Source organism: Andrographis paniculata, unplaced genomic scaffold, assembly GCF_009805555.1.
Source record: "Andrographis paniculata isolate CXL003 unplaced genomic scaffold, ASM980555v1 Contig98END, whole genome shotgun sequence".
Taxonomy (NCBI): Eukaryota; Viridiplantae; Streptophyta; class Magnoliopsida; order Lamiales; family Acanthaceae; genus Andrographis; species Andrographis paniculata.
The window spans coordinates 2,037,904-2,052,734 of record NW_026137637.1 but is presented as its reverse complement, the minus strand read 5'-3'; the positions used below and the strand labels follow the sequence as shown (position 1 = coordinate 2,052,734).

The 14,831-nt window shown below is 32.8% G+C and overlaps 2 protein-coding genes across 2 annotated transcripts; both read right to left on the bottom strand.

Moving 5' to 3' along the window:
- Nucleotides 1–1,550: 1,550 nt before the first annotated feature.
- On the bottom strand, nt 1,551–2,702 carry LOC127243902 (uncharacterized). The gene has a single exon (XM_051264128.1). It carries the CDS (start codon nt 2,692–2,694, stop codon nt 1,576–1,578), a length of 1,119 nt encoding a protein of 372 aa, XP_051120085.1. The 5' UTR covers nt 2,695–2,702; the 3' UTR covers nt 1,551–1,575.
- An 8,718-nt stretch (nt 2,703–11,420) lies between these two features.
- On the bottom strand, nt 11,421–12,700 carry LOC127243901 (uncharacterized). The gene has a single exon (XM_051264127.1). The coding sequence runs from the start codon at nt 12,681–12,683 to the stop codon at nt 11,556–11,558; it is 1,128 nt and encodes a 375-aa protein (XP_051120084.1). The 5' UTR covers nt 12,684–12,700; the 3' UTR covers nt 11,421–11,555.
- Between the last annotated feature and the right edge of the window lie 2,131 nt (nt 12,701–14,831).

Genomic DNA, 14,831 nt, shown 5'->3' with positions numbered 1-14,831 from the left:
GATTTCAGTTTCTATGTTAATCATTCTACGCAATTACACTCACTTCTTCTATCATTATGTGTTATAAATACATGTTTCACTTATTCACTATCATTGCTCGCTCATTACATCAATGAATGTCTAGCAATTAAAAAATGCACAAATCACACACAACATTATCTTATCCCCTAATCGCTCGCTATACACTCATTCGCTCTCGCTCACACCGCTCTCTCTGCATCCATTGCTCGCGCACCATCCTCATTACAACTCCCACCAACCGCTTATTTTTACTAGCTTTAGTTTAAATTTTGTTTTAGTTTAACTGTCCTCTGGCTCGCTCACGAGCAAACCGGCTTACCGTTTTTCCGTTGCGCCTAACTTGTATGAAATTCTTGATCTAATTTCATGACTTAAAATCTCTGTGTTTGATCTGAAAATTCATTAATAAAAAAAGTATAAATAATTGTACTCAATAGTATACAATTCACTCAATGAACTCATAATAAATTCCTTGTCTAAATTCCAATTTTCACTTATCACGCCACCAACGTATTAGTGTGGATTTCCTACATCTTTCAATCTCTCCGACTTCCAGTTTCCACTCCCATTCCGTTGTGACAATCAGACAACAATTCACATCACGAAGAACTCCGTTTTTCATGAACGAACTAAACATATTGACATTACCTGCCATTTTAACCGCCACTACTATCATGCCAAATTCATTTCTCCGGTATTTGTTCGTTCTGATGAAGAACTTGTCGATATTCTCATCAAGCCTCTTTCGGGACCGGCATTTTCAAAATTTCCCTTTAAGCTGTTTGATTCGGGAGGGGGGGATGACAACAATCACAACACTCCGGTCACCATCGAGAGGTTGAAGAAGACAATCTTTTGGCCCGGTAACTTGACCTTTAATAATTTTTTGTAATTGAGGCTCAACTCATACTTTAATCTCCTAAGCCCAATCTATAGTCAATTTTAGTAGTTAATTGTACATACATTCTCCCTTCTCCCTTGTATCTATTTTTTTTTTGGAAGTTAATAAGAATTTTAGATTCTTTTCATCTGGTTGGTTTTGCTTCTTCGATTTTATTACAAACAACTAACTTTTAATGAAATGCCAGTAGGCAATGTAGACGAACAAATGCATGATGACTCGGATGATTTTGGTAAGGAATTAGAAGAGGTTTTGATGCTCAATCAATTTCAATTCGCTGATGAAGACGCCGCCGTGGACTCTTTCGAAGAAGATGACAGTAGTAACAAGTGACGAACACTTCCTAAGTAATGTGTGAAATAGATTATTGAGATCAATGAATTTTCTTGACAACATAGACATATGTTTAATTAGATATTTTGATATTAATATTACAATAATTTTTATGAAAAACTATCATATTAAATATATTTCTTTCAAGGGGCATGAATTTCATGTTAATCCGGTGACACTAGAATAGTACTAATTTAACCAGATCAATAATATATATAAAAATATATATTTTACATATTGCAACATATTTATAATACAATATATATTATATTATAATACAATATATGATATCTTAACACACAACGTAGTCTGTCATTGAATCATTCCATTTCCAAATTAGGTTCCTCCCACTTCTCAAATTCTTGATTTCCATCACCATTTCTTGAAGATGCACCTTCAATATGCCCATTTCCCATATCAAATTTCCACCAAACATTAGTCCTATGATGTGTGAAGTACACACAATTCTTCTTACATCCAACACTTCTTGCAACAACTCCCATACAACATTCATCCTCAACAAACAATGCCTTCTCTCCAATACTCTTCACCTTCACCCACAAAAGCTTCCCAACATCAAGCCTCAAAACCTCGACATCGTTGACGACATCGATCGACTTTCTCGACACAAGTAGAACCAACAATATCTCCCCATCCACCTCAAACAAATACTCCCTAAATTGCCTCGACAAACCCGAAGGAACCGCCCGATTCGCCCCGATCGCCGTGATCTCGACCCCCTCGATCACCGCAACACTTCCTTGCAAGCTCAACGCATAGACCTTCCCGCCGTGGCCTACGATGTTCGTAAAACTCATACATTGCCCGGGAGCGTAAGGCTCTTCGACGACGCAATTTCGAAGAATCCAAGGCTCCCCCCATTTGTAAAACCCAAAAGCAGGGGAGCACATTCCGGTAATCGCCAACACGCCGTTACAATGCTTTTGAATCGACGATGATATAACACAAGTCTTGAAAGGGATATTCGAGTCCCATTTCGACAAGTTGTAGTTGCTTTGCCCCGCCGGATTCCAAAAATATAAATCGCACGGATTCGATCCCACGACGACCACCGATCCACCGGTGCATCCTTTGAAACGTCGCCCGGGGCAGAAGTAGTTGTTGTATGATCTTCTCTTGTAGTAGCAGTATGGGAACTTTTCGTGGAACTGAATGTCGACGACGTGGGAACGGCCTCGTAGCTCCTTCATATCGATTTCGACCAAGAATGGCGACCGGGATTTGGTGCATTGCTTCGGAGGCGATCTCCACGACTTTAGGGCGAGGCAGCCGAAGGCGGTGATGTTGTACATCAGGGTGGGGTGTATGGCCAATAGGGTAGTGATTTGGGGGGGAAGATTAGGCCATGGGAATGGCTTGTGGCTATCTTCTTTGTTCTTGTTCTTGTTCTTCTTCATTCTTGCAATGTGGTTCTTCATTTTTGTTGTTTTTGGGAAGATTTATGTTTGGTTTTCTATGTTAATGTCTGCAGATGTATTTACGAAGAGCTTTGCCGTAGCCTCCAAGGTGTGTTCATTTTTTAGACACACACATACAGAATATTATATATATATATATATATAAAAGTATGTATGTATGTATGTATGTATATTAGTTGTGTGTATGTAGAGGTGGAGAAGCTGGTTGAGTATATATTAAAAATTGACTTGGGAGAGAGGAATTCCCTTGAGCTGCAAGAATGAAGGCTTTGTCGAATCTCAGAAACGATACTTGAACAATATTATAAAATCTATATATATTAATATATACATTCCCTCAACAGCTATACAAAATAAAAGAATAAATATCTGTAAAAGGTCTAACTAAGGCTGTGTTTTTTTTTATTGAGTTTTGAGAAAGGATTTGGTATTAAAATAATATTTGATGTTTAGTTTTGTAAGAGAAAAATATATATTTTTTCGGAAAAGACAGAGTTCAAATAGTAAAATTTTAGAAAATTTGATTAGAGAAATAGAGACGACGAGGCTTTGTTATTTTTAGAATTTTTTTTCCACACATTTTTCTAAAAAATTAATAATATATATTACACATATTTATTATTTTTATATTCCCTACACAATTCTCTATATTTTACATAAAAAAAAAAAAAAATTGCTCAAATCATTTTCACAAAACAAACACCCTAAATACTTAATCTTATGTACATGTAAAACTTTGTAACAGATAATAGCTTAAAGAGTAAAAAGCCTTCCACATGCAATTATATTTATAAAAGATGTAACATATCATAACAAAAATTAATAAAGTAAAAATATAATTTAATCATATGAATATAAATTATATATTCTCGCGTTATATAATTATATGTGTCAAATGTATTGTGATTTCAATAAAATATATTACTCTTTCCATCATCAAAATCTGTGTTCATTCCCTTTATATTTTATAAAGCAAGTGAGCACAGATTTCGACGACAGAGGTAGTATAATTTATACTAGTCGTTACCCGTGCATAGCACGGACTTATTATACTATCCCTTCTTCCTCCGTAATTAATTTATCTACTTTGATTAGTCTAAAATTATTTTACTTGTTCTTTAAAAAAATATATAAATAATTGAAATACAATCAGACTTTCACTAATTGATTTTTTGTATATGTAATTGGAAACTGTGCTGATAATATAAAAAATATTAGCATGATTTATCATTTTTTAAAAAAAATATAATTATACATTTTAATCATATTTTAAAATTTATAATTTATTTTTATTTTATAAATTATTTATTAATTTAGTTTTAATCTATAATAATTTTTACTAATATATTTCTTAATTAATTATTAATTATCCAATATCTAAAACTCCGTACCTAAGCAAAATAAGACAATTTAAGTTGGATGGAAAGAGTAATATGTTGTGTTGAATTATTGATTTACTTTTTATGAAAGGATAATATATATTATATTAATGTGCATATATATTTTTATTTTTTTAATAATATTTATAGAGAAATGTTTTATTGAAAAAAAGCATACCAAATATATACAGCTATAATGCATTTAAAATAATTTTAAAATAAACTATATACTATATATCATAAACATCAAAATACAAATAATTTGGAAATAAAACAATATACACTGTGTATATATATTCATCCTTTGCTTGGTTATTGTGCAATTTACGATGTCCAAGTTCTAAAGTTGCATTTAAAAATTATATCAAAATTAAATATAAATATTAAAATATATAATTTTATTATTATTTAAAATAGCGTACGACTGTTCCTGGTACATATTTATATGTAAAAACAAAATAAATTTATATAACTATTTATTTTTTAAATCTATTTTTACATAATATATTTTTTAAAAATTATATCAAAATTAAATATAAATATTAAAATATATAATTTTATTATTATTTAAAATAGTGTACGACTTTTACTGGTACATATTTATATGCAAAAACAAAATAAATTTATATAACTGTTTATTTTTTAAATATATTTTTACATAATATATTTTTTTATAATTTTTCAAAAATATTTATACAAAAATTAATAATAATCCTAAATCAACTTAGGACCCTATTTCTGTCCTCTTTTTTCTTTTGTTTTATTTTCTTTAGTTATTTTTCATTTTTCTCTTATTCTATTATCATTTTTCTCTTATTATACCATTGATGCTGACACAATTTATGAAAAAAATAGTGATGATATTTCCTTTTTATTCAACTTCATCCTATCTTTCATCTTTTCCTATATTTTAGAATATGAAATTATCATTATTGAATATAAATATAAATAAATAAATAAAAAGTGCAACAATTTATTTTATTCATAAATATAATATATAATTAAACAAATGTTTATTTCAGTTTTAATAAAAAAATAAATTAAATATAATATTACAATATAGATTTTATTGACAATTTTAATTTTATTCAAATTTCAAAATTAAGATTTTAATCAAAACAAACAAATAAATTATTTAAGGTGTTCAATAATTAATTTATTCAATACTATTTAGTTTATTGTCAAACAATTATTTTAAATGTTTGATAAATTAGTTTTTAAAAGAATTTCCTTGTTGCGGGCGATTTATTAGTGTACTGTTGTAACTGTTGCAAAAGAACAAATAAATTATTAGTAATAAATTAGTGGAAGAAAAATGAGTTGGTAGGAGAAGAATGTGTTAACTAACAAATTGAAGAGGAAAATTGTAGTTTGAAGGCAAATTTTTTTTTTAATGGACTAACAATTCTGTTAAATAGAAGAACAATGTTGTAGTTTGAAGAAATGTATATTGGGAGAATAAACGTTACATCGGGGAGATGAATGGTCACTGCTGATGCACATTGAAAGAGAAAGAAATGAAAAACAAAAGGTCTGATAGCTAACGCAATGGAAGAGTTTGGAGTACAATTGTAATAAAAATTAGCAAAAAGACTCATATTCATTTACTAACCAATCAAATGTTCATATCAATGAAAATTAGCAAAAAATAAAATAAAATAAAATAAACAAAAATGCTAGAAATTCAAGCTAAACATTATGATGGACTTCACATCGAGTTCAAATATAAATGATAAATAGACAAAAGAAAATTAGAATGAGAAAACAATAATAATCTCTTTCGTCTAGCTAGAAACTATATATATTTTTATTTTGGAACATCCAATTATAAAGTAAATATTTCATTAAATACCTCACTTTTTTTTCCCACAAATATCCTTACTTTACATCAGATGATTACTTTTAAACAAAAAACAAATGACAAAAATATTATTACACAACTTTTAACTATCCACTTTTTATATTTTTAATAAATTTATTCAAATTAAATATATTTAATAAATATAAATTAATTTAATTATTTTTATCTTTCTTCAATAAATTTCAAATCAAAATTTTATTTAAATCAAAATTAAGAAGAAAAATCTAATTTTAAATCAAAACCAAACAAATGCGGTGTGTTTGTTTTGTGAGATTGTTGAAAATAAAAAAATTTTGATGTGAGGTATAGGGTATTGTGTAGGAAATATAATCAGTGTTTAATTTAGGACTCTGATCAACAAGTGATTGGAAAAAGAGTGGGTAAGGGCCAACTCTACTATCTTGAAGATTTCATTAAAAAAGTGTGCGTTGTCAAGCTGGACACCCTATGGCATCTCAGATTGGATCACCAATCTAGCTTAGTTTTACAAAAATTGTTTTCTAATTTTAGTGTTGAGAATAACACACCGAATTATCCTCCACTTTACCTTGTGGTGCTTGTCATTTGATTAAAATGAGGTACTTACCATTTGGTTCGAGTTGCAATAGAGCAAACTCTTGCTTTGATTTAGTGTATGTTGACATTTGGGGCCCCTATCATCTACCTTATACTTGGAGAGAAAAGTATTTCTTAACATTGGTTGATGATTACAGTATATACACATGGGTATTTCTGATGACATTAAAATCACACGCCTTGCATATATTTGTCACATTTCTCAAACTCGTTCATACTCAAATCAACACTAAAGCGAAAGGCATTAGAAGTGACTTTGGTGGAGAATTTGTCTCTACTTCTTTTAAGACTCTTCTGCAAAATCATGGCATCTATTACTATAAATTGTGCCCTTATTCACCGCAGCAGAATGGTAGAGTGGAAAGAAAACACCAATATTTGATTTCTGTTGCAAGAACTCTCTTCATTCAGGAAAAGTTACCTTCAGAATTTTGGGGTGAGGCCGTGCTAAAAGCCACACACCCGATCAACCTATTACCTAGTCCCATTTTACAATGGAAGTCCCCCTCTGAAGTCCTCTTCAACAGAAAATCAGATTTGAACATTCTAAGAGTTTTTGGTTGCCTTTGCTATGTTTAAAACACTGATATCTCAATAGATAAATTCAACAACACAAGTCTTCTGGGGTATGAAAAAGGCATTAAAGGATACAAAATTTTTATTATTTTTTCCAGGGAGTTTGTTATCTCTAGGCATGTGGAGTTCTTTGAGTCCATTTTCCCTAGCTTACCCTCTGCTACTTCATAATTGAATTCTCCTTATACTTAGTATCCTTTGGTGGACCTTAATGCTCCCTCTTGCACTCCACCCACAGGTGACTCAATCTCTCTAGACAACAATAATATTTTTATGGCAACTTCTCAAGATGCTTCATCCACTTCATCACTCTCAATCGATACTGATTCAACCAAACCACCTATTTCCATGACTTATACTATTTCTGATGCATTAGAAAGACCCTAAAGAGAGCCTAGAAATCCTGGATGGCTGAAGGATTTTGTTTGCGCATGCACTGAAGCTGAGAGTGAGCCAACAACCTACTTGGAGCCTTCTTCCAATCCCCTTTGATTAAAAGCTATGAAAGAGGAACTTGATACCCTTGAGGGAAATCACACTTGGGATATTGTTTCTAAACCTGCACACAAACATGTCATTGGGTGCAACTAGATCTTCCGAATTAAAAGGAATAATTCAGAGGCTATTTCAAGGTACAAAGCTCGACTTGTTGCTAAAGGTTACCTTCAAGAACCTGGTATTTGCTTTGGGTATAGCTTTGCCCTTGTCACTAAATGCACTACTGTCCGTTTATTGTTAGCTATTTCTATGCCTAAGGGGTGGCACATTCACCAGATCGATGTAAACAATGTTTTCCCCCATGGCCATCTTAATAAAAAAGTTTATCTAAAACCTCATCTTGGTTTCACTGTGCCTCCCAACCATGTTTGCAAGCTTAATAAATTTTTATATGACTTGAAACAAACCCCTCGTATCTGGTTTCAAACATTGGCTGCTAAGGTGCTTGCTTTTAGTTTTCATCAATCTCCACACGATCACTGTCTTTTCATTATATACAGAGATAATGATCTGTTGGCTCTTACTGTGTATGTCGATGACATACTTCTCATTGGATCATATGTTCCCATATTCTTGAGGTCAAGAGTTATCTTCATGGTTTATTCACTATCAAGTATATGGAATATGCAACTTTCTTTTTTGGAAATTGAAATCATTCAATCTAGTTCTGGATTATTTTTATCACAACACCATTATGTTGTGGATATTATTAAGGACCTAGACTTGGGCAATGCTGCTTCTACTGGCACACATCTTCCTCAAGGTATTAAGCTCTCCTAACTTAATGGTGACTTCTTAATGACCCTTCTCTTTATAGAAGATTGGTGGGAAGGTTTTTTTACCTTAAATTTTCTCGCCTTGATCTCACATTCGCAACACAACAACTAAGGCAATTGATGTCCCGACCTACCACTAGTCATCTGAAAGCTGCCCACGTGTTGCGCTATCTTAAGAACAAATTGAACTATGGTCTCTATTACACTGCCTGCCTCTTCTTGCGTATCTCCGCATATGCTGATGCCGATTGGGGCGTTTTCCAGGACACTCACAAATCGATCACAGGCTTCTGTATTTTCATTGGCAATAATTTAGTTTCTTGGAAGGCCAAGAAACAAAGTGTTGTGAATATGTCTACAGCTGAGTCAGAACACCAGACTATGAGCGCCGCCATGATAACTCCAAATAACAATATTATTTTCGATTGAAAAAATTGTGTATTACTTGAATTTTATGTAAAAACCATCGCAATTTCTAATTTATGCCCTACTTTGTAGATTTGTTTTGCTTGCCATGACCCAGAGTTTTTCTATTGAGATTATTAACGTTTTTGAACTTTTCAAGCGATGTTTCTGGCCTAGAAAAGCTAAGTGTTGAAAGTCAAGCGACGGTGCTCCGGCTTGTCAAGCGACACTCTTACCGTTTGCACAAGCGCCAACGACTAGATATCTGTCACTGCAGAAGCGAGATTGGACCATCATTAAATTTTACCAAGTGTTCATCTCTCAGCGGTCAAGCCATTCCACTACCACCCAACGACAATATCACCGCTTGAGCCGCGCTGGTGCCCTCTAGCCATCCAAGAAACCAAAGAAGATCTGTGATCTTACATTCCAAAGCGAGAGAAACGGCGATCAAAGAGTTACGGCCGGTGCAACTGCTTCAACAAATTAACTGCACTTAACAGCCTAACTGCCTTACGGTTTCAACCGCCGCTCAACTGCTCTGCAACTGCCGATTTCATAGATCTATAAATAAGCACAGATTCCATTTGTAAAAAATACACTACACACAAGTGTTCTTATTTTTAGCAGATTCTTAGTGCTTTCCGAGAGCTCCAACCCTGTAAGGGAGTTCTCTAGATAGAAATGGCCAGAGGAGTCGAGATGATCTCCTCATCTGGCCGCTCATCTTACTGTTTTCTAGTTTAAGTTTACAACTTTGTTACTTTTTTTTGTAATGTAAATCTTTACTGTTTTCCTAGTAGTCAATGAAATATCACGATTTCTTCATACTCACCTTCATCCCCACTTCATATTTGTGTCAAGATGTTAAAATTAGAATTCTATTTCGCTGAGAAAGAACAGAGAAGAATCGACTAATTAAACCTAGATTTGAGTCGTATTCCTTAACATAATTTAGGCAATTCAATATAGTTAAGTACGCGGGAGCCTTTTCGACCTGCTTAGCTGATGTTCCGAATTTGATTCTGAAAAAGAGAGGTATCATTAGGATAAAGCCACTAATAATTAAAGGGTCATAGGCGATTGTCTATTAGGCCACAGGAATGTCTAGCGACAGTAGCATTTCTTGCCTATAATATTCTGATTTTGGGTGTCATTAAAGTCTATTGTAAATCTCTTAAGGTCAAGTATCAACGATTTCAGTTTCTATGTTAATCATTCTACGCAATTACACTCACTTCTTCTATCATTATGTGTTATAAATACATGTTTCGCTTATTCACTATCATCGCTCGCTCATTACATCAATGAATGTCTAGCCATTAAAAAATGCACAAATCACACACAACATTATCTCATCCCCTAATCGCTCGTTATACACTCACTCGCTCTCGCTCACACCGCTCTCTGTGCATCCATTGCTCGCGCACCATCCTCATTACAACTCCCACCAACCGCTTAGTTTTACTCGCTTTAGTTTAAATTCTATTTTAGTTTAACTGTCCTCTGGCTCGCTCACGAGCAAACCGGCTTACCGTTTTTCCGCTGCGCCTAACTTGTATGAAATTCTTGATCTAATTTCATTACTTAAAATCCCTGTGTTTGACCTGAAAATTCATCAATAAAAAAAGTCTAAATAATTGTACTCAATAGTATACAATTCACTCAATGAACTCATAATAAATTCCTTGTCTAAATTCCAATTTTCGCTTATCATGCCACCAACGAATTAGTGTGGATTTCCTACATCTTTCAAGCTCTCCGACTTCCAGTTTCCACTCCCATTCCTCTGTGACAATCAGACAACAATTCACATCACGAAGAACTCCGTTTTTCATGAACGAACTAAACATAATTGACATTACCTGCCATTTTAACCGCCACTACTATTATGCCAAATTCATTTCTCCAGTATTTGTTCGTTCTGATGAAGAACTTGCCGATATTCTTATCAAGCCTTTTCGGGACCGGCATTTTCAAAATTTCCCTTTAAGCTGTGTGATTCGGGGGGGGGGATGACAACAATCACAACACTCCGGGTCACCATCGAGAGGTTGAAGAAGACAATCTTTTGGCCCAGTAACTTGACCTTTAATAATTTTTTGTAATTGAGGCTCAACTCATACTTTAATCTCCTAAGCCCAATCTATAGTCAATTTTAGTAGTTAATTGTACATACATTCTCCCTTCTCCCTTGTATCTATTTTTTTTTTGGGAAGTTAATAACAATTTTAGATTCTTTTCATCTGGTTGGTTTTGCTTCTTCGATTTTATTACAAACAACTAATTTTTAATGAAATGCCAGTAGGCAATGTAGACGAACAAATGCATGATGACTCGGATAATTTTGGTAAGGAATTAGAAGAGGTTTTGATGCTCAATCAATTTCAATTCGCTGATGAAGACGCAGCCGTGGACTCTTTCGAAGAAGATGACAGTAGTAACAGGTGACGAACACTTCCTAAGTAATGTGTGAAATAGATTATTGAGATCAATGAATTTTCTTAACATAGGCATATATTTAATTAGATATTTTGATATTAATATTACAATAATTTTTATGAAAAACTATCATATTAAATATATTTCTTTCAAGGGGCATGAATTTCATGTTAATCCGGTGACACTAGAATAGTACTAATTTAACCCGATCAATAATATATATAAAAAAATATATATATTTTACATATTTTACATATTTATAATACAATATATTTTATATTATAATACAATATATGATATCTTAGCACACAATGTACGCGACTTATGCGACTTTTGTCTTTCATTGAATCATTCCATTTCCAAATTAGGTTCCTCCCACTTCTCAAATTCTTGATTTCCATCACCATTTCTTGAAGATGCACCTTCAATATGCCCATTTCCCATATCAAATTTCCACCAAACATTAGTCCTATGATGTGTGAAGTACACACAATTCTTCTTACATCCAACACTTCTTGCAACAACTCCCATACAACATTCATCCTCAACAAATAATGCCTTCTCTCCAATACTCTTCACCTTCACCCACAAAAGCTTCCCAACATCAAGCCTAAACACCTCGACATCATCGACGACATCGATCGACTTTCTCGACACAAGTAGAACCAACAATATCTCCCCATCCACCTCAAACAAATACTCCCTAAATTGCCTCGACAAACCCGAAGGAACCGCCCGATTCGCCCCGATCGCCGTGATCTCGACCCCCTCGATCACCGCAACACTTCCTTGCAAGCTCAACGCATAGAACTTCCCGCCGTGGCCTACGACGTTCGTAAAACTCATACATTGCCCGGGAGCGTAAGGCTCTTCGACGACGCAATTTCGAAGAATCCAAGGCTCCCCCCATTTGTAAAACCCTAAAGCAGGGGAGCACATTCCGGTAATCGCCAACACGCCGTTACGATGCTTTTGAAACGACAAAAACGGCGATGATATAACACAAGTCTTGAAAGGGATATTCGAGTCCCATTTCGACAAGTAGTAGTAGCTTTGCACCGCCGGATTCCACAAATATAAATCACACGAATTCGATCCCGCGACGACCACCGATCCACCGGTGCATCCTTTGAAACGTCGCCCGGGGCAGAAGTAGTTGTTGTATGATCTTCTCTTGTAGTAGCAGTAGGGAAACTTTTCGTGGAACTGAATGTCGACGACGTGGGAACGGCCTCGTAGCTCCTTCATATCGATTTCGACCAAGAGTGGCGACCGGGATTTGGTGCATTGTTTCGGAGGCGATCTCCACGACTTTGCGGCGAGGCAGCCGAAGGCGGTGATGTTGTGCATCAGGGTGGGGTGTATGGCTAATAGGGTAGTGATTTGGGGGGGAAGATTAGGCCATGGGAATGGCTTGTGGCTATCTTCTTTGTTCTTGTTCTTGTTCTTCTTCATTCTTGCAATGTGGTTCTTCATTTTTGTTGTTTTTGGGAAGATTTATGTTTGGTTTTCTATGTTAATGTCTGCAGATGTATTTATGAAGAGCTTTGCCGTAGCCTCCAAGGTGTGTTCATTTTTTAGACACACACATACAGAATATTATATATATATATATATAAAAGTATGTATGTATGTATGTATGTATGTATATTAGTTGTGTGTATGTAGAGGTGGAGAAGCTGGTTGAGTATATATTAAAAATTGACTTGGGAGAGAGGAATTCCCTTGAGCTGCAAGAATGAAGGCTTTGTCGAATCTCAGAAACGATACTTGAACAATATTATAAAATCTATATATATTAATATATACATTCCCTCAACAGCTATACAAAATAAAAGAATAAATATCTGTAAAAGGTCTAACTAAGGCTGTGTTTTTTTTATTGAGTTTGAGAAATGATTTGGTATTAAAATAATATTTGATGGTTAGTTTTGTAAGAGAAAAATATATATTTTTTCGGAAAAAACAGAGTTCAAATAGTAAAATTTTAGAAAATTTGATTAAAGAAATAGAGACGACGAGGCTTTGTTATTTTAGATTTTTTTTCTCTACACATTTTTTCAAAAAATTAAAAATATATATTATACATATTTATTATTTTTATATTCCCTACACAATTCTCTATATTTTGCATAAAAAAAAAAAAAAAAATTGCTCAAATCATTTTCACAAAACAAACACCCTAAATACTTAATCTTATCTACATGTAAAACTTTGTAACAGATAACAGCTTAAAGAGTAAAAAGCCTTCCACATATGCAATTATATTTATAAAAGATGTAACATATCATAACAAAAATTAATAAAGTAAAAATATAATTTAATCATATAAATATAAATTACATATTCTCTATGTGCCCAAATGTATTGTGATTTTAATAAAATATATTACTCCCTCCGTCATCAAAATCTGTGTTCATTACCTTTATATTTTTAAAAAAAATAAACACAGATTTCGATGACGAAAGTAGTATAATTTATGCACAATAGTACTTTGAGCAGCCAATGTCTATAAAGAAAATATAATACTCCTTCCGTCCTGCAAGAAGGTTGTCATAATTTTTTTGCATTTTGATCTTTAAATATTAATTATTATAGAAAAAAAAGACAAAAATACATTTATTAGTCTCTTATAATACAAATACAATGATATTTGTTTAGTAAATTATTCAAATATAAAAATATTTTTAATATTAAATACACTGATGCAAAAACTAAATGACAATATTCTTGCGGAACGGAGAAAGTATACGAATCGGTAATGCACTATTTCATTACTATATTATACTTTGCCATGAATTGTTGGGTAATGGGTCAAATCAAAATCTAACCGTGGTGGTATCAAAATCTACACTATTGTTTACTTATATTTTCCCACCTTAGTTTTTCCTATCAAAATTTCTTTATTTATATGATTTCATTTAGATATATTGTGAAAGTATTTTAAAATTTTTAGTTGGATTAAAAAAGTAAAAAAGAAAATAAAAATTAATAGAAAATAAATTATTCACTCGACAAAAATAAGAGTTGGACAAAATACAATACATTTTTAACTAATATTTTAAACAAAATAAGTATTTGACTCAAATTTTAAAATCTACTTTATATATTTTCCCTCGAGTCGGTCCTTTCAATTTCTTTTTCTTTCTTTACCTTTTTAAATGTGGGCCCCATAATAAAAATATATATATATATATAAAAAGAGTAGAACTGGTAAAATTTGACTCGACCTATAATCTGATATGAATCAGACCTAAAATAGTTGGATTCATATTAAAATTTTTGATCCAATTAATAATTGGGTCAAACTTATTAAACTCATTTAATTAAATGGGTCAGGTTTAGGCTAAAATTTTTAACCAAAAATAACTTGTTTAACCTGTTAATAAACATTCCTTTAAATTTAAATATATTTTTTAAATCTTACCACTCCAACTCAATTATTAATGGGCTATTTTATAGAAAAATAAAAAAATAATAATAATGTTACATACACATACATCATACGTGTACAGTTCATAATGTTGGATGTGAATGTCTTGTCCTTACATACGTACTCCTTTATTATTTGATGAGTTTTTGGTTTTCTCTCAACCTAGTATTGTAGGTCCTAAGCTCCCTATA